The following is a 21,509-nucleotide window of genomic DNA, read 5'->3' on the forward strand; positions in this document are numbered from 1 at the left end:
GCTTTCGCTAGGTTGGTGAGTCAAGGGAGTGTCATGGGGACAGAGGCCCCTGGAGCTGAGAACACCAAGGAACTTACGCAAAGCCAGGGGATGTCCACTGCTGCGTCGTGCTCTCTGACCCCAGCCCACGCCAGCCCGAGGTCTCCCTAAACTTGCTCCGCCGTGACCCCTGCTCACCAGCCCTGGGCACCTCCGCCTCTCACACTGCCTCGCCCTCTCCTTCTACCCCTTCCCCTGACTTTCCCCAATGCTCCTCCCAACCCTCCAGAGGAGCCTGCTGCTTTTCCTCTTCTCTGTTCACACAAGGGGCCGGCACATTCCTCACTTGCCTCTGCCATTGTCCTTGACCCTCGCTCCACAGCTTTCTCTTTTCATCGCTTGGCCATTTACCAACTGCCCAGACGTGACCCCACAGCCCTCCAGCCCTCGAGGGCCTGTTCCCTGATGGCGTTACCGGCCTTCCACCCTCAGTGTGGCCGAGCATTTCCCCTCTTGTCTCCACAGTTCCTACACCAGCCCCGGCCTTCCTGTGCCTGCAGGACGGTGGCTGTAAACTCCCCTCCCCAGGGTCAGACCTGAAATCCCCCCCCCTTTCTTGCTCCTCCACTCTTCCCCTCTCTTGTGTGTGCTGCGCGTACTCCTCACCCCTCCGGCTCCTCCTCCTCCCCGTCTTCCACTCTGAGGCCTTCTCCAGGCTGTCCTTCGGACTTTGCCTGGCTCCAGGCAGGACGCCCACAGTCAGCCGTTTCAGCCACACGCGAGAGAGCCCAGCCCTGTGTTCTCCGGTCCCACTGCAACACGTCAGTACTTCTGATGACTTCCTCCCAGAGACCCCTCTGCACCGCCAAAAGCAACAGCGTCTCTGGCCCCCTCCCACGGCGCAAGCCTCCAGTCACATCCCTTCCCACCGGCTTCTGCAGACGAGCTTGCCTCTCCTTCTGCTGAGGAAGCTGAGGACACCTGACGTGATTCTCTTCAAAACTCTTCTACTCTCACTTAAACCTGCATTGTGTCTCTTGTCTTTATCCTTGTGGCTAAAGAGGAAGTATCTGGTCTCTTTTCTACCCTCGGATCCTCCCCATTCTGCTCCTCTAGGACTCACTCTATCCCCTCTTTTCTTTTGCTTCCTCCATTTTCCCCTCTAACCTGATTTTTCTAACTACAATTTTGCTCATCTCCAGCATCCTTTAAAAAAAAAACAAAAACCTTCCTATTAATTCCTCTTGTTTATAGTCCTCTCTCCCTTTTCTTAACTACCAAACCTTCGGATGAAGAATACAGTTACTGCCTGCACCCATTTTCTCTGCCACCTGCTCTTTCCCTGTGCAGGTGCTGTGATGCCCACCCCCACCGTTCTACTGAAACTGCTTCGAAAACAGGGGCTTATGTAGTGTTTCATTCGAACAGAGCTCAGAAGTCAAAGCTTAGGTTCCTCCCTCTTCATTACAGAAGGCTTCCACGTAAGCATTCAACACATCTGTGTTTAAGAGTTACATATTTTATTAGTCTGAGAATATACATGACATGCAATGAGATCATTATGGGCCCAAGAGTAAAGCCTTCCAGCTGGCAAATAAGAATGTGAATTTGTAGAAACATTATGTACTGTACATGGGACAATATTTTGATTAGAGGTGCACTGATATGTCATAAAACTATAGTGTGCTTTCCCAAAATATTCTTGGTCTGAACCAAGTTGGGTTGTAGCAAATACCAATGGATATCCTAAACGTTCTGCATATCTACCCCTGCTGCTTATTGGCAAGTTACGGGAGTCGCCGGTCTCACTTTGGTAGCACTTGGTCCATTCAATAACGGATCAGCTTTTTCACAAAAGCACTTCTAATTTATACTAAACACGCCTAAATTTATAACTTCATATGTAACAGGAGCCACATATTCTGTTTATCTGTTAGCTTTCCTTTGCTCCAAATGTTGTGCCATGGGATCAGCATATGGTCCACGGTAGAGGCTGGTGAGATTCTCTTCTGCCGATAGTAGCTGAGTGTCCACTCTGTGACGATATTTGGTCAGACCCTGGAGGGGATGCAAAGGTAAGTTAAGATGAACTCCCTGCCCTCAGGGAGCTCACAGTCAAGTAGTAGAAACATGACAAGTACCTAGAGACCACATTTGGAGGGAGACAATGGTAAGTGTGGTTCAGTGGGGTTTCTCTCCAGCCGCCAGCGGGAGATGATCTTCTGAGAATGAAATCTGAGAAGAGGCCAACAGATTCGACATCTGTGAACATAGCTGGTATTTAAGGAAGGGTCTGTTGAGTAAAGGATATTTTTATCGGAAAAATCAGAAATCTCTCTGAACACATACCATTGAATTCTTATTTAGAAGACATTAGGTCCTTGCAAGTTTGTCAAAAATGAATTGTGTCATTTGTGTTTTCTGGAGAGTGCCTTTTCTGTAGGCTAAATATTTTTGTTGAGCCATTCCTACCTCTTGGCACTGTGTCCACTTAGAGGCTTTATGACCAAAGAAAGGTTTCTGCAGGGGAGGCAGGGGCCCTATGGAGATAAAATGCCTTGTGTTTCCCTGCCGGAGGTCTAGCTCTCACAGGCAAGTTGAATGGCCATTCATGCACTGAGAAGATCTTATCTCGTGTCCTATCGGTTCGGGGTCACTTGTTGGCTCACATTATATTGAAATGTGGGCAGGGAGCGGGAGTAATTTGTTAATGTCATGTAGGATGAACTTGGCTAGAAAGGGAAGTGTACCCGCTTTATAATAACACAAGTGTTTCCTTGCTAATCCCTTGGCAGGTTCATTATCTGTGCAGCCCCAGGCAATGGTTAGCCTATCATGCAAGTGAAATTTAACCCTCAGCATGAAATTAATCCTCAAAGACTTATGTCTGCTCAGTCTAGAAATAAAACATTTTAAGTGATTGTATAATCCCCGACTCTTTCTTTATGCATAGGTGTTAAATTGTTATCGAGAAGTTATAGAGCATGCTAGGAAATTGATTTTTTGTTTACTTGAGCAAACCGGACAAATCTATAAGAACCAAGTAACTGATATCCTAGTTGAAGGTTGTAGTTGTAAAGCTGACCTGGTGGGATGGCCGTTTTTAAGCATTAATAAGGTTACCGTTTGTTGGTGGTCATACTCATGTTTGCACGGCATTTTACCTGATCTATATATAGGAATGAAGAATTTAAAAAGTATATAGATCACTTGGCAAGGAGACTGTTTCCTTCAGCTTCTTGACATCTGACAAGGTAAAACTTGGAAATGCCGTGAGAATGCCAAATGGGTGTAAATGGTTCCTTGTAGAGCCAGGAAACCTGTAACAAGAATTTAAGAGTAAAAAGAAATGGGGCTGTGTCCCTTTTTCTGTTTTCACAGGGCTTTATTCTCCTAGCCTTTTCATGAATCCTGCTTTCCAAGATGTATGGGTAATTAGAGAAAGAGAAGGGAGGAGAGGTTGGGTTGAGAAGGGTTTGGAAGGAAGCCAGTATTTACTGGGGAATATAGGTACCAAGCATTTTATACACATTATCTTATTTAATCCTCCCTGCAAATGGCAAGGGTTGGTATCACTTTTCCAGGTAAAGAAACAGAGAGGTTTAAATTTCCTGTCCAAGTTCATGCACTGGATACCTGGCATAGTCAGGATTTGAATCCAGGTCTGTCTCTACCTACGTGTATCCCTACCTTGCCAAACACCTTTATCAGATTTGTGTTCCAGATTTGGGTTTGCTCATGTCTGGCCCTATTTTAACATTCTTTTTTACTACTGCTTCCTGTCAGTTGACATTGCCTGTCACTCTTCTGTGGGAGGAAATTAAATTGGTCTGGCACAATTTTCCCTTCGCAGAGCCAAGTTCAGTGGACGCCGATGCCCTTTCCTAAATAGATACAAATCAACTATCGGATAATTTACACTCACTTCTGCCTGTTGGTCAGGTACTGACTTCCTTTTGACTTTACATGTGCCTTTTTCCCCTAAACTTCTAGAACAGCCCTCCTAGGCTTTCAAAAATCATGTTTACTCCGTAAGAAAAGGTTTTATCAGCCCTTACTGATGTACACATAACTGCTTTTAAAACTCTCTAACAAGGCTCTTTTCTCTGCTGGTTTAGCTTCCCATCCAGCCATGAAAACACTCTGCTCACTGCCCCAGAACCATCCTTCCTGGCATCCCAAGTTAACTGCTTCAGATAAGTTTTCTCCGTTTAACCCCATCTAGTCTCCAATCCATCAACTCACTTTGTATATCCTATCTCCTTTAAGCGTTTATTTATTTTCTGTGTGTGTGTGTGTATAAAATTTATTTTAATAGTACTGTATATTTACTTTGAATTTCCTTCTCATTGACTCTGATTTTTAAACTTCCTTGTATGTCATGTTTTTTAGTATCCTTATGCCTGCCTGGTATAGTTTGCTGTAGAATTTATAGATGGCTTGAAAAATTAACTTTAAGGGACTTATATGGAAGTTTTACATTTTAGGGAAATATTAGCATTTTCCTAATTTTAAGAAAAGTGAAGTTATTCAAACGCTGGCAAACATTGAACATTTGTAACATAAGTAAAAGTAGACTCTGATAAAATGTTCTCTGTTGTTTAATAGCACAAAACAGGGTCACATCCACTTTGTTTTCTGAGATTTACTTAGTTATGGTACAATGCCACAAGACATTCCTTTGAAGTAATGATTTTCACAAGGGCGCAAGGGTACAAACAGTCATTTATAGTGTTTAAAAAAATAATCTTAAAGAGGCATAAAGCTGCAAACAGGCAGTAAAAAATTGTTGCAGAGTAGATTCTTTTGAGTACCCAAGAATGCCTTCCTGTTGTTGTTGTTTATAATTTTGTTTTTTTTTTAATTGCTTCCAAATTGTCAGCTCACAGAAAAGTGTGAAAAGGTGTAATGATCACACTTTAGATTCGTTAATACGGAATATTATAGAAAATTGTTTTAACTCTCAAAAATCCCTCTACAACTATAAAAGTGCAAATGAGATTGTCCCTGCTGTTTTAGCCAGGCCTGTGAGGCTCAAAGCAATAGGATATTTATAAGAAAATTCCAGACATAGCAGTGCTACCATGATCCATATGACCCAAACTTTCCAGTTTTTGTCTCTTGTCCTGTCTAAGGAAAAACAAAAGGACATACCATTTAAATTAGAAGATCCCAAATCATTGTTATGACTCATTATAATGAAGATATGTGTATTATTTCATAGAGTCATTAGGTTGATGTGAAAGAAAAAAGCTCTTTTTAATTTTCATTACACCCTGGTGATTTTCAAGTCACTGTCTCTCCATAAACAGCTCCAACTTCTATACAACACTGTCCTGAGGAACTGGCTATTTCTGTTTTCCAGTGAGAGATGTGATTTTCTTTAAGACGATACTGACAATCCCTTATGCTTGGAAGATTCTAGTTAATTGCTAGTTTTATCAAACTAGCGACACAGGCCTGGAAAGGACCTCAGCATATCTATGTATTGATCTTCCTCAAATTTTGTACTTGGAAAAGATCACACGGATTTCTTCAGCTGCAACTCTCAAATAGCTTGAAGGAAAAGAACATTGTGTATTTAAGAGGCTTTTCAATGTTCCTAATTTGGTTTGGAATTTAATCCAGTAGATTCCATTTTGGATTTCTCAGAAAACATTTTTGTCAGCCTTACGGGCACTGTGGCTTCATTCTAAGTTGATGCATCTTATGAAAGATAGTTTGAGGAGCATCAAAGAGATATTTTCATCTTTCACTGGTTCAGAACTGATTAACGGTTATCTTGTGCTGAAACTTATTTTATTTTAAACCTATGTAAACAATTGAAGTAATGAGACTATGCAATAAGTATCAGCAAGCTTATAAGAGAGGAACTGAATTTGAAATTCAGGATGGTTTCCTAACTCTTGGATCTACTCTATTTACTAGAGATGTTTCCCCACAAACTCTGATAATGCTACATATATTAGGGTGAAGCTATATGCCAAAAAAAAAAAAAAAAAAAAAAGCATTTCAGCCTTAGATCTTAGTTTTTAAGCCAGAGCTTTCCGATTGAAATATAATGTGAGACATACACATAATTTGCCATTTGCTCTTAGCCACATATTAGAAAGTAAAAAGTACATTCTTGCTACAAAACATCTGTGGGATGCAATAAGATAGTTTAGTCCTAGGAAAACAATGAAGTTATATTTAATGGAAAAATATTTTACAGTTCTTTAGCTCTTAAATTTAAATCTAAATTAATTAAAATAAAATAAATTCATTTCCTCAATTCTACTAGGCACATCTCAACTGCTCAGAAACCACAAGTGACTAGTGGTTTCCATACTGGACAGTGCAAATTTAGGCCTTTGTGGAATTTACTTAAACAGTAGTGCTATTTTAATGGTCTCTTTATAGGTAGTTCCTATTTAGAAGAAACATGATAAAATAGAGATAATCCACTTTCTATATATGCACTAGAAATCAGTGTAAATAAGATGCTTTCATGCTGGACTAATTTCTAAGCTTATTTCCCTGATTTTAGCTATGCGTGTGCGTGTGTGTGTGGTGTGTGTGTGTGCATGCATGCGCGCTGGGAGGTTTCAGGAGGGGGGCAGTGCTGTGGCTGTATGATCAATCTATGACTTTTGAAAACAGATAACCATCTCCTGCTTTGAATCCCATTATGAAGTCCTAGTAAATCTAAGCTTTTGCATATATCCCAATCATGAAATTGATGATGTAGGATATTGAAGAGCAGATGGTATGGGTTTCCTATGTATGGTGAAGGGCAGTGGTAATAATATTCCTTAAGAATATATTAAGTTGGAAAAATAAGTGTCTTGCAATATGAACCTTGTTTCAGTTTATAGAAAACATGCAACTTTAAGTAGAGTGAAAAAATATGTTTTCTTCCCTTTTGTCTTCTCCCAGAGGAGGCAGGTGAGTGCTTTCTAGTTCCCCTTTTCCTGAAATAAGAAAAAGGATATGACTGTTACTACCAAAGACTTAAAATAAAATATTTAGAAAAAATAAACCCTTAAAATGTAACATTTGGATTCTGTACCTGGATATTTGCACAATTTTTATAATGCCTTAAGTTAGGCACTTCATTAAAACTGCTCGGCTCCCCATGTGTAAGGCACTTTTCACATTGAATGAAAGTGGTACAATGTTTGATATGGTAATTCCTGATTCCATCTTTTGCCAGATACTTATGGCAGTAAAAAGAACATGAATTATACAAAAAAAAAAAAAGTCCAAGAGAAAATTGATGAGCTCTTTGGATGCAAATATTGTATATATATCCGTGGTATATCCAGGTTGGTACAAAGATGTTTCTCCCACTAAAAAATAACATGACAAAAACACTAATCTGTGGTTATTTCTACTTTTTTCTCCTATTTTGTTTTTATAAACATTTCCATTTTGAAATCTAAAGACTTGCATTCCAAATGGTATAGTAGGAACATACACCGTTCACAATACACGGTCCTGTAAAAAGCAATAAGGTGCTCGCTCAGTGATAAGGCAATCCACTAGAGAAAAAAAGTACAACAGAGATGACGGCAATTATCTAGCTAAACAGGAGTGAAAAAAGAAGAGAAATTTTACTAGAAGATATGAAGATATATTGTTTGATAGACATGTTTTGAAATACCTGCATACTTCCTCTTTCTCTGCAAGTTGCCATCACTCACAGGCTCGGCCATGTTTGCAGAATAGCTCTATCCTGTGGACATGGCTAAGAGAGCCAGTGGTAGACAACTGATTCCTTAGAGAATTTTAACTGGGATATGATTTTGCAGTGAAAAGGGAAACAGTTCTCTCAAATTAGGATAATTGGAAGTGGTTTATAAATGGATTCACAACAAAAGTATGGGCAGGGTATAAAGAAATCGTAAGGAAGAACTCAGGATCCTGAGGCTACCAGCAGCAGGAGGTCAAGCTGTCACTGTCTCTAAGCTCAAAGGAATGCGTGAAGGGAAAAGTTACCAAAACTTGAAAGACAAAAGTCGTGAAGAGAGGGCTTCCTGAGAGGAGCAGCCAACTTCTGTTGACAGAGACAAGCCTGAGGAAACCTCACAGGAAGGAACCAGACAAATAAATATCCCAAATTCATCTTCCTCCCTTCCTCCTGTCACCTGCCAGGGCTTCTCATTGACCAGATCCAACTGGAAGACAGAGGACATAGGGTTCTTTTGATGTAATCAATTTGGATCACCTCTCGGGGCAATGACCAGGATGGAAAAGGGTGGAGAGAGTGTCTGGAGGAGCAAACAAAAGATATTTGGCACATGTAGTGGCAGAAAGGAGTTACTGGTGGGCACCAGGTTTGTGTCATATTATACCGTGGCTGGGTAGCTTTATCAAAGTCAGTGAGTGCTGGGGGGGCGGCGGGGAGCGGAAGCATGAATAACCAGAAGGAACTGGTCTACAGAGAGGACACAGGGAGAGAGAGAGACACAGAGATATAGTCCAAGGTTGGTCCTTGGGTCAGTTAAGGCAAATCTAGTTGCAGTAACAAATAACCCCTAATGTCAGTATTTATCCCAAGAAAGTATGTGTGAGACAGGGATCTAGGCTCCTTCCGTCTTGTAGTTGTGTACCCACTAAAGCTTCGGTGTCCTCTGCTTCCTTCTCGCAATTGAGACAGATTTGATGTCAGGTATAACTAGTGTTGATGTAAGATGTATCTTGCAAAGTACATTGGGTGAAACAGAGGGAATGAAGAGGCCCCACTCATAAGAATCTCAGTCTGAAAGTAACACATTACATAACTTCAACTCGATTCAAAAGAGCTAGTCACATGACCTACATCTGGATGTACAGGGCCCTGGGGATGTGCTTACTATCTGACTGTGTCGGTATCTCCCCAGATCAACTTCACACAATGAAAAAGGGAGCAGGAGGTGTTAGTGGACTGCTTATCACTTCCGCCACAGTCCCTGATGGATTCCCCTGTTCCAGTCCCGGTTCCCAGGAGACCTCATTACACTATTTTGTCACACACAGTCTCTGTAATAACCACTTCCTCCCTGATGTGAGTTACTTTGAGACGCGTCAGTCCTAGCAACCAAAGCCCTTGGTGAAGCCATGTTCATTTAGGATTGGTATTGCAATGTAATAAAAAAGTCATCTGTTTATGCCTTTAAATTTCTAAAATGTTTAAACTTGAGGTTTTTAAGAAATTTATCTTATTTGTATCTAAGAGTGCAGTGTCTTCTGTGTATTTGTTTACCTGTGGTAAGTTTTTGTCTTCAGTCCTACAAACATTCAGTAATTGTACAGCTTTTTAATTCTCCCGATAGTTAGCTGAAACTGAATCTGACACAAGTAATATTACTAAAAATATATACACACTCAAACCAATCTTCACTGCAAAACGTTCTCTTGGCATCACATTTAGAGTTGTGACTCTACTGACTTCACCATTGAAAATATTCATTTCTCCCCTTCCTTTATTCCAAAAGTTGTCTACATTCAAGGGAATGAGAAAAAACAGGGAATACCTGCCAACTATTCTATAAATTATATCAAGATTTTTTAATAGACATTTCAAAGTATGGAATTGCAGCTGTCTTGTGATTTCTGCCAGAATTTGACCTAATACACATGAGTAAGAGTGGGCTTAGCAGTTCCAAAAGTATTTGTACTGGGAAGTAGAATCCTTTGCAGTGGTTCTTTCTCTTTCTTTTGGCCTTCCTTTCTATTCTTTCTCTTTCTTTCCTTCTTTCTTTTTTCTTTCCTTTTTCTTTTCTCTTCCATGTTTCTTTCTCTTCTCTCTCCCAAAAGGGATAGTGCAATATCATCAGCGCCAAGAGAAAACCACAGTGATTTGGTCAGAATTCTGAAAAATATAGGTTTTTCAAAAGAATATTTTCCTCAAATTTTCAAACTAACCATGCATTTATGAGAATCTAAATAACAGACACCACGTGGTTCATAATGCAAAAGTGGAAAACATGCCAAGAAAAAAAAGAAGGGCATTTTATTTGAAGAAATAAACAGGACTAGAACTCACAAAACACATAGGGGAACAGAATGAAGGAATCATTATGGCTGGCATCAGCTGTGCTATGTGCCATCCTCCTCATCCTTATTGTAAGCTATAGGTTAGTCCTTGTTCAGTGTCTAGGTGGGACAGGACTCGTTATTCAACCCGTGGAGCGGAAGGACCCCAAAGGGATAGGAGCGCGTGGGCGGTAGGGCTGTCTTCCCGCGAGCAGGAGAGACTGTCCCTGCCTGAGGCGCTCCGCCTGCGCATGACTACAGAGCCTAGGGAACGGGATGCTAGAGGAAAATGGAGACCCTCTGCCCCTTCTCTCCTCTCAGGACAGCCCATTCTCAGGGAAAATTCAAACTCAGCCAGAGGCCCACTTATCTCAGAACCTCAACTCTGGCATGGAACTGAGAAGCAAAACACATGCAGAAAATGGTCTCTGAACAGCCAAAATAGATGTTACAAGAGCCAGGCACTGATGCTCCTGGACCTGACTCAGTACGGCCCCTGCAGCCCTCACTAAGAGCCATGACTGAGCTGAGTTATCTCGTCCTTCATTACTGCTGGTTTTAAGTGGTGAGTGAAAGGTCACACGAGGAATGCAGGAGAGAAAAGGGGAGGAGGAGATGGAAGCAGGGAGGGTGGCTTAGGGGCAGACGCGATGGTGTTCAAGAAAAGATAGCTCATTGCTTAGCAATAACGGATAGAACAAAACCATACAGAGAAAACAAAGGACCAGAGAAGTGCTGTGAGGCCGTTAATGTAGGGAGGCTTGAGCAGATCACAGTGTAAGAGCACAGAAGGGTAATTCCCATTCAGAAGGCCCCCACTGACCCCAGGCACTACAAACAAGCTATGTTGGGTTTCCTGGGTACTCTTCAAGGGGGAAAGCGAGAATATGACAAATCTAGGAAGACTTGCCTGTTATTCATGTTTTAATGCCACAGGTTTGTCTCCTATTAGAACACAAACTTTTTTTTTACTACTTATTTATTTGAGAGAGAGAGTGTGTGTGCAACAGGGTGGGGGGGCGGGCAGAGGGAGAGAGAATCCTAAGCAGACTTCACACTGAGCGTGGAGCCTGACGCCAGGCTCAGTCTCACAACCCTGAGATCATGACCTGAGCCGAAATCAAGAGTCGGACACTCAACTGAGTGAGTCACCCAGGCGTCTCTAGAATGCAAACTTCTGTAACAGGGTCAGTGTCTGAGTTAAACAGTCTTAACATGTGAGTGCCGTGTACAGAGTAGGCACTCAACAAATGTTAGTTGGCATGAATTCTTCGTAAATTTCACTGTTCCAGAACACTTTTTTTTGCTCTTCTATACTCAGTGATAAGGTCTTACTTGCGGAGGGAGGAGCTAAAACTCCCACTGTTTAAGTCTGATCTTCAGCTATGTCTTCTCCCCCAAGTGAACTTCCACACCTCCCACCTTCCAAAAGGTGGTCACTTTACTACTTGTCGCCTTGCAGTTTTGTTCTCTCAGACCTCTGATTGACTTCTTGGGCATTTAGAATAATTTGATAAATATCCAGCTCTGTTCGAGGGATGAGACAAGCTCAGGGTCCCCCAGTTTTCTGCACTAAATCCTTTTCCTCAAGCACTTTCCCTTTTCCTGGCTCCCCTCTACCCCACCCCCACCCCATCCCCCAAAACCCTTCCTTCAGCACTACCATCTTCTTGAGCTAATCTTTCTATTATGCTCCCAACCAAACTGGTTTTTTGGGGAACAGCTTGGTGAGATGGTGAAAGGACTGTGAAGCATCCTTAAACAAGGATTTTTTTTTTTAATTGTGATAAAATATGCATAAAACTTACCCTTTTAACCATTAAAAAAATCTAATTGTCATACTTGGAACTCATGATAATTAATTGGCCGCAAATGAGCAGAGTTTCATTGGACACAACCAGAACTCACCCTGGCAGAAGTTTGAAGGAGGAGGTTCAACTCTTATGTGTTCACTGGAGGTTTCTCACTTGAGTCTCATTTTAAATGAATGTCTTATGTTTGGTCTTTAAGATTTTAGGGAATCTACATTAACCAAGATATCCAATTAATCTGGATCTTAATTTGTAGAGAGCTAGGCTTTTTTTTTAGAGTAATTGTTTTATTCCAACTAGCAGCTTTTATTTTATTTTTTTTTAAGATTTTATTTATTTATTTGAGAGAAAGAGAGAGAGAGCACATGAGATGGAAGAGGGTCAGAGGGAGAAGCAGACTCCCTGCTGAGCAGGGAGCCCGATGCGGGACTCGATCCTGGGACTCCAGGATCACAACCTGAGCCGAAGGCAGTCGCTTAACCAACTGAGCCACCCAGGTGCCCCTCCAACTAGCATCTTTTACATACATACATTTATGTAAAAGCTGCTAGTTGGAATAAGATCATCATTTTATGAAATTAAATGAGTGGAATAGTCTTGAAGTGCTTTGTTACCCACCAAACTACCCACCTGTAATTTGGCCAAATATATTAGTTGTCTTTTATTAAATATTTGGTTAATTGGTAAAACAAAGTTTCCTGTATAAATTCTGTGGCCAAGTTAAGCCTGCTCCTGGGTGGGAATAATTCATACATCTCTTCTGTTGCCAGTGTTCTAAGTGATTTTTAATTATTTTTAGCATGTTATTTGATGATAATAATGAGACCACACCCTTCCACTGGAGCTTTCTTGAGCATGGGTTCCTGTCATGATGGAATCTTCAGTATTACAAGCATATCACTGAGAAAAAGAGAGAAAGTTAGAGAGAGGGAGGAGAAAGGGTGGGGGTTGGTGGGAGAGAGAGAGAGGAGAAGTTACGGAGTTAGTTGATATTGGTCTCGACAGTCAGTGTTCCCCAGGCAGACAGTAGGCTTGGAAATAAACCCCATAGAAAAGATGCTAAATACATATAGAAAGGTGGTTTTGGGGTTTTTGTTTTGTTTTGTTTTGGTCTACAATGTATCAACCCAGTTGTCTACAATGCGAAATCACATGATGTCTTGGGAGGAATCACATGATGTCTTGCACTTCAAATAGGACTGCCTCCAAATTCTTCCACAAAGATGCCCATCCCACCTCCCCCATGAGGATCCCTCTCCACCCACAGTCTATACTCCAGACAATGAGGGATCAGATCAAATTAACACAATCAATTCATCTCTGAAAACTGGCTCTCCCCACAACAGTTAATTCAGGGCTGATTTTTTTTAGAGTTCCAGAGAGAAACTTCAAAGTCAGTTGGGTGGCGTGCAAATAACATTATTCCCTCTTTAACAAATGAAAAAAGCTTGGTTTTAGAGAAGTAATTTTACTGACATTCTCTGACCTAGAGACAAAAACAGGGTGAGAGACTTCAGGGAAACCTATTCCCTCTAGTCTGATGCTTTTCTAGCTCCAAGCTGATACTTTTTCTTTTTCCCTTTCTCAAGTGATTTTTACCCTACAAATACAAGGAACCGTGAAACTGAGGAGTTCCCTGAGATGAGATCACATGTGTAAAAATGCTCTCCAAGTTGAAAGTGATTTACAAGTAAGCAGTATGATCACCACTTTTTTAATCATTTTTGGGTCCTGGCCACCTGTAAAATGCTTTTGAAAACTGTCCTCATTTGGAATCAGTAACAGATCCAAATCTTGGTAACATATGAGGTCAATCTTGATATAAAAATAAAAACTACGCTTGAAATTTTCCTCAACTCCAATAAGCATAAGCATGTTTTCTTCCTTACTAGCCAAGTTTCTTACCTCCATTCCCCAAATTTCTTTCTAGCATAAGCATTTATGCTTATGAATGCAAAGAAACCACCCACTCTCTTAATCTTTCTCTCTTTGACATTGTTGAAAAACATCCTTCCTTATTAGTGCTAAGTAAACCATAAGATAGGCACATTTGATCAGTTAAAATAAAATGGAATGGTATATTAGGTCTCCAGAGACTCTATATTCTCTGACGTTCTCCCTCACTGGGACCTTGGCTTATGGTCTCTAGGGCATAATTAGTTTATGTGAAGTGGCTCAGTTCCCAGGGCCAGTAAGAGGGTTCTGGTAGATTCTGACTGCTTTTGATTTCCCTGTTCTGGAAATCTTTTATGGAGGCTGGAAACCAAGAACTTCAGTCTCATCCTGAGCAATGAGCTGAAGCTCAACAGGTGAGAATGGCATCCTGGGGTTCTCTGTCACCAGGCAGTAGGTGCTATTGATGAACATTAGAAAAACCTATAGACCCAAAGAGGTAGGTGGGGAGGATCAGAGAGAGAAAGAATATAGCTGACTTTTTTGGGGGGGTATCAAATTTTTTAAAACTATAATTATTTTGGGAATATGGGAAAACAATGATACTTGTCATGACTATAGTAATTTTAGTGTTTGATTGCTAAAGCTGAAGTCACCCTCTCTACTCTCATTACCTTGCTAATGAGTTATTTTCCATCCTGTGATCCATCCTTCCCGCCCTTCCCACGCGGAATCTGATTTCATGCTAATTAACCACTGTAATGGCCAGCCTACATCAGTGCACTTGGGAAAATGTAGGTAGGTGCATCTGGTCATTTGCTGACATTAAATATGAAATTTCTTTAAATATATGCACACATACGTATATTCAAAAAGTGGCAGCCCTATATTATTATATTGCAAGCATAATTTTATATTGTGACATGTATTTTACAAAGCAAAATACTGAAAGTCATGCTAGTCAGGCTTTTGTTTAATTGAGACCAGTTTATGCTTGGAGCACTTCAATTATACAGCTATGTCAATCAGCCTGTTTTATTGCTTGTGGTTTAACAGTATTCGATTTAGGTTGTAATTTCTAATGATCATTTGTCTCTGACTTGTTAACTAGCATATTGCCATTAAAATAAATTTTAGAATTATACTGTCAGTGCTCTTAGTTATTATCCCATAACATAAACAACTGGAAGAACGTGTGCCAGATGGTAGAATCAACTGTCTTACCATGATTCATCTTACAATGTCAACTTTTGCACAGATTCTACATACTAGGAATACCGTATGTCTTATAATTGTGTAAGATGTACAAAACTAGATCTATTTCCTCACATTAATCAGGGACACATAGGTAAATGTTTATTGTAACAAAACTTGTGGTTGGCAAAATAATGAACCATTTATAGGATATTTAAGTGTATAGTTAAAGTGTGAATTGTAAAATGTACAGTCACAGAATATCAGACTTTAAATCTCCCTGGCTTGTGAAAGAAGACTGCAATTAGATGTGTCTAGGATCACAGGAAATTATTTAAAGTATAATCAGGCTATCTGGGTTGATCTGATATTTCAGAGAGATAATATTTTTGAGGCTCTGCTCAAAAGCGTGTTCAAAATGACATGGCACAGAAGATTTCCCTTGCTTTTGTGGCCTTGCCAAGATGTGTTACTTTATCTGTAGTAATTATCTCGGCTGACTGAGCACTCCAGGTTACATATTTCTTCAAATTATAAACTGTTTTCAAATAACATAGAGAAATTTATTGGTCTTCTTTACAATATCATAAACACTAAGCCAAATCAGAGCCCGGCCCACCTACACCTAGTAAAGATATTCAGACTTTAAACAGGCAAAATCTTAATTTTTACCAGGCATAGGTCTTTATTTCTTTTCTAAAGAGACTCTCTCAGAGTGATGACTGAGCAACAGTGAGGAAAGATCTTTCTTTTCCCTGAATTTTTAGAATAACTTGATAAGCAGCCAAATATGTAAGGGTACAGCTTTTGAACTTTGGTCGGTGGTCACTTCGCAGACAGAGCCAAACTCATGACCCTTGTGGATTTGTTAGCTTTAGTTTAGGGTCCTAATTGATGCCAGGCCTAAGTCATGAACCCAGCAAGCAAAAGCAATGCTTAAGTTGCAGACGAACTTAGTTCCCAGAATCTTTAACACTTGGATTCTGCCTTATTTTTTTTTTTTAAGATTTTATTTATTTGTTTGTTTGTTTGAGAAAGAGATAGCATGTGCAGGCGGGGCGGATGTAGGAGCAGAGGGAGAGAGACAAGCAGATCCCCACTGAGTAGGGAGCCTGACATGGGACTCGATCCCAAGACCCTGGGATCATGACCTGAGCGGAAGGCAGATGCTTTAACCAACTGAGCTACCCAGGCGCCCCTGTATTCTGCCTTATTTTATAATGAACTACTAACATTTCCCTGCCCTCCACCTGTTTGTTCTGTTCTAGAGGACAAGGTCTGTGGTTTACTCATCTCTGTGTCCCCAGAATTCTTAACTTTGCCTCTTGTACAGATGAGGGTCTCAGGAAATGTTGAGGCAGAAATCTGTGCCTAGAACAGCAAACTACACCCTTCCAACATGAATAAAGGACTCCTGTGCTCAAGGACTCCTGTGCTCATCATTGCCAAGGCAGTGTTACGTGGATTATTGTTATATTTAATCTAAAGTAAAACAAAATACCCATAGCCCACTTTTTTTTTTTTTTTTGGAGAAATGTTCAAAGAAAACCTTTCTCCCCAGCACATACTAAAGAAAACTGATGGAATTGTCTCTCAAGTCACAGCCTTGTTCCCCCCAACCCCCCCCCCCCATCTGATTTGCTCTTTCTGCAGGGATGGCAAAGGCAGAGATCCCATCCCCCTTCAGTTCAGTGGTTAGCCTTTCATGGAAAGTGGGTATTTCTTCTCTTGGGGCAGCCTTAGTGGAAGGTGATTTTTCAGAGTACAGAAACAAATATACAAGGTGGGAATTTTTCTCAAAGTGGGCTTCCTGGGGCCTTTTCCCAAAGTCTGTAAGGTAGGTATATACACCTAAATTTCAAAGCCTCAGATGTGTCTTTGCATGTTCGGTGTGACTTGAGCCATGCCCAACCAACCAGTAAGAAAGCAGACATACTCCGGTAGGAGAAACCTCTTATTTCAGTAAGATAGGCTAATTACGGCAAATTAAAATCTTTACTTAATCTTCCTACAGTTATGCTTTTAATGTGTTCTGTAATTGCAAACCTTTAGTCTGTTAATCTCTGATTCATTAGTGGGTTTCTTAAGTGTTTATTAAGGAGCATGTGTAACATTCTGGTAATTACTAATGATCTTGGCTCGTAGCACATTTGCGAAGATCTTGGCAGGGAGTTTCATTAGATTCATCACCACTTATTGTCAGTGTACAATTTTTATTAGCTGTCTCCCACCTCTATAAAATATGGAATTTGGGGCTTTACAAAACAAAATTAAATGCTTCCTCTTTCTTATGGCTAACAAACTCATAAAATATAAGTCTCAGTGTCCCTGTCCCTTCAAAATCAGAGTGTCCTCTGCTGTCTGCTCTCCCATTTTACTGCTGAGGAGAAAGGCCAAGAAGGGTTAAGCTACAAACCTCACTAGTTTTCACTGCTTCTTGGTGGCCACACTTAAATTGTAACTGGTGGCTCCCGGCATGTGTCTCTTTTTCAAGTTCCTCACCTCCGACACAAAGGTGTAATTTTTATGTAGCCTACAGCATGATGGTAGCTCACAGTTCCACTCAGGAAAAACCGTACCACTCAGGACTATCTTTGGTGCCAGACGTACCCTGCATCTCCACCCGAATCAAAACAAACCTTTCTACCTCACCTCTGACAACTGAAATCCCTTTAACAGGGGACAAGATCTGAGCGGCAGTATCTCAGTTGAAAAGCTACATTAAGGATAAATGGTGTGAATGCTTTTCTGAGAGTTGAAGGGAGTTGAAGAAGGGAGAAGGTAGGAGAGAGCACAAGAACACTGCTGAACTGGAAAATGACCTGGAGATGATGCTAGAACTGAACTTCACCTATCTCGCTGTTCTGCTCGGGATCAATGGCAGTACCAAAGGGATGCTTTGGATGGCTTTCGCCCCCTTCCGAATCTCCATCAGTTCCCTACCCTAAAGCACCACAAACAATCGGATGATCGAACTAAAAAGCAGAGTGTGTGCTATGCGAACGTAGCTTCAGGACAGATGTCCTCATCGACCCCAATCTGACTCTGCAACTCAACTGCCACCCTTCATAAAAATATACTATAAACTACATATACACATACATGTATGCCTATACGTGTATCTGTACGTGTGTGTCCTGAAGCCTCCCTTCCCCAGTATAGATGCCATTAGCCATCAGTATTTTTTAAAAGATGATAGATACAAAATTACTTTGCAGATAAAGGCACTGCATAAATTTGAGGTTTTGATATTTTCAAACAACCTCGTCCTCCAGCTTTTAAGGCAAGCGAAGTCATTTTATTTCTTACAGACAGATCTTTTTTATGGCGGTATCTTAGAAGTGCTCAGACCAGCTGAATGCCTAACCTGGCATTTCTAAATGTGCTGAGAATCAACAACAGACTAGTCTGAAATTTGGTATCACCGGCTAAGGACACAATGAAGCCAGTGGCAAAGGCTGCAGTAATCGTTCTCGACCGGTTCAGAGAAAAACAGTTTAGTGAGTGAGAACATTCTTCAGCTTTTAAAAATATGCTGGTACGTTTGTTTGTGAACATTGCACCGCCTTTCTTTGCCCTGGTGGTTACCACAGTGACTCACTTGATGTTTATGGCATGGCGGATGACAGGGCTGTTCCCTCCACTCGAGGAGTGTGCAGGACTGTGCTCCCTGGCACCCCAGCAGACAGGGTTGCTGGCTCCTGGGCAATGAGGCGTATGTAGGGTTTGAGCCACACGCCTTTCTTTGTGGTTCATCCTGACTGCACATCAGGCACTGAAGACTTCTCGAGTGTTACTCCACTGTCCTGTTTGCCAGTTTGGCAGCAGGATTTCATTCTAATAAGAGAAGTTTCTCAGATGGAGATTCCAGATGTGTCTAAGCTGCTTTTATTAGGACAATGGAAAGGTCCAACCTTTTCTTCTAAGTACAATCAAGAGTAGTGTGTAATTTTACAAAGAGTTGTATTACGTAGTGTGTAATTTTACAAAGAGTTGTATTACGTAACTGGAAAATTGTCTCCCTGGGCACAGAGAGAATTTGTTAGCCCAGAAGGCAGCTTGGAATAATGCTGACGTAAAGCTTCAATTCAAGAGAGAAACCTTTTAAGTTGCTGAAATGTAGTAGAGAGGAAGAAGGAAATTGCTGTTTTACATGACTGACCAAAATGCACTGTAATTATATCAACTTGAAACAGATTCCTTAGAAGAACTGATAACTCTGTGATCCGAACAAGTCATGTGTAGTAGAACTAAATACTGCATGTACTTTCTCTGCAAAGTGTAGACACGCCGCATTTGAGATGGGCAGTAGAAGAGACAGCTGTACTTGCCTTAGCCTGCTTAATGGGACCTCCAGCTGGTTTAGCCTAGTGAAGAATGGCGGGTGGCTTTACTGAGGAATTAGTATTTACCCTGCCTGCCCATCCTTTTGCACTGCTTTACCACACAGCTTGCGGACGCTCCTCATGTAATGTTATTTTGATGTCGCCACTCCTGTTTGTAATTAACACAGTGTCACTCATCGGTCAGTTTCTAAGTGGAACACTCACTCCTTTTGGATTCCATTCACTGGTCTTGTTGCCTGTTCTAAAGTGGGTGGGTAAAATTTAATCACAGATATTTAGCCCAAAAATAGCCTTCCCGTTTTCCCTCTTTGCTCCAGTGTCTCCACGTAGTGGTATTTTCTGTCAGCTACAGTCCACCCATAGATAGGAGATTATCTCCAAGAAGAGTAGTAATGGTATTTACTCAGTGCCAGGAAAACTCCTTGGGCTGACACTGGATACTCTGAAACACTATTATTACTTTCATATGGTAATCATCTATTTGCATAGCTCCTTCACCTAACTAGAAGCTTCTAAAGAGCAGGATTGTGTCTTATTTCTTTGTAATGCCCCAAATAGTGGATACCTACTACATACTAAGTGTTCAAGAACTCTTATTAACTGAATGAATGGCAGATTAGAACTAGTATCTGTCAGATTCTACACAAAGAAAGAAATTGCAGCTAACAAGTGCCTAGACTCCCAATAGCAAGGTTAGATGACTAGTTAATTATGAAAGAACTGTAGTCCGTATTCATCTTGGTGTAAGCTGACGGAAGACCTTCCTCAGTGTCACCCAAGCACGCAGACATCATAGACAAAGCCGATGTCTCTAACTTCAGCAGTGAAAGTGGGGCTAAGGTCATTTTTCTAGGGATTGGGATGCACTTGCTTTGGTCCCTCTGCTGACTCATCTATAGTCCCTTCTAAGACCAGGGTCACATAACTGGGAGATGGCCTCACTGAAATACTCAGATGAGGAGCAGGAAGCGGTCAAATGGTCTCTACTGGGCTTTTTGACTTTATCTCATAAATTTCCTCCCCCAACCCACGCAAGTCTCCACCTGAGCAACTGAATTCCACAGCAGAGTCCTATTAACACCTGTCCTGAAGGAAACGCGGGAGGTTCCCGTGCTCGGGGATCTCTTTCTTCCCTTCTCTTGAAAGGACAACTTTTCCTCACTGGCCTTTGTTTCTCTCATTTCCCCACCCGGAATGCCTTTTCCTGCTTACTCTTTTTGCCTCTGAATCCTATAAGACCAGCTCAAATCCCTTCTCCTTCCTGAAGTCCTTTCTGACCCTCTGCAGAAATCAGTAATTGCTCCCTCTGATGAACACCTGGGCTATTTGGGGCTGGTGCTACTTGACATTGTGGATATTTTTCTTTGTATTGTAAATTATTTTTCTCATTTATGTATTTATTTATTGTGACTCTTGACAGTGAAGGTGATACTCTGAGTTTTTTAAAACCTGTAGATCTTATTTCATGTGATGGTTATTTTAAAAATACTTGGTAATTTGGGAAAAAAGCATCTAGAAAGGAATTTGATGGAGGTAAGTGAACTTAATGAAAATTATTACCGATATGAGAAAAATCTACAAGCTATTATACTTTTATAATATATAAAACTATTTTAAATTATTTTCCTAAAAGAACGGTTAGAGAATAATGTTGGACTTCCCGACTAAGACCTAAGAAAAGGTTTCATACTTAGCAATGAATATAGGTTACAAATACGCAATTGCAGAGATGGAGATTCTTTTTCACACAAGAATCAACGTCATATTTTGGAAATCACTCCCTATGTTATTTGTAGTATAAACAAATTTTATGCAAAGTTATTTGTTGTGTAGGTGTACATATGTTTTCTCATTGTACAATTTTGAGTTTAGTGTTAATTCATTTGTATCCAAAGTACCAAGTTATCTCATCTATATGCAGTAGTCCAGAAATACCAAACATGGTCCATCTACCTGACCATGAAATCATGTTCTTGGTTCTAGACAGAACTGCTTACTGAGCCTTCTGGGCCAGTGGTTATGCATACACCAAATGTACCTCTAGATCCGGAACAGTTTAAATGAGTTAGCTGTATTTGTCCATGATCTTCTGATGAGTTCAATACAGTTTAAATCTTAGAGATACAGTTCTTATCTAAAAACTAACCTTCTAAAAATGATCATGCTAATAGAGGTTTAAGTTTGACTATTATGGAGATGAATATTTAGGACGTTTTAAATTTTGGCAATAGTAGAATATTGCTTGCTGGGTTGAAGAGGATCAAGAGGGTGTCGTGTTGAATGTATC

General features: G+C 40.8%; 1 protein-coding gene across 2 annotated transcripts in view; it reads left to right on the top strand.

Annotated features, from left to right (window-relative positions):
* SLC25A21 (solute carrier family 25 member 21) overlaps nucleotides 1–21,509 on the top strand; it is a 479,968-nt gene that overhangs the window by 336,958 nt on the left and 121,501 nt on the right. Inside the window, exon 3 of one of the 2 annotated variants that reach the window (XM_035728242.1) lies at nucleotides 13,379–13,479. The exons of the other annotated variant lie outside the window; for it this stretch is intronic. Within the exon in view, the coding sequence (XP_035584135.1) occupies nucleotides 13,451–13,479 (29 nt within the window). The 5' untranslated portion in view covers nucleotides 13,379–13,450. The remainder of the gene's footprint in view (nucleotides 1–13,378; nucleotides 13,480–21,509) is intronic. 2 annotated transcript variants of the gene reach the window in all.

Source organism: Zalophus californianus, chromosome 6 (assembly GCF_009762305.2).
Source record: "Zalophus californianus isolate mZalCal1 chromosome 6, mZalCal1.pri.v2, whole genome shotgun sequence".
NCBI lineage: Eukaryota > Metazoa > Chordata > Mammalia > Carnivora > Otariidae > Zalophus > Zalophus californianus.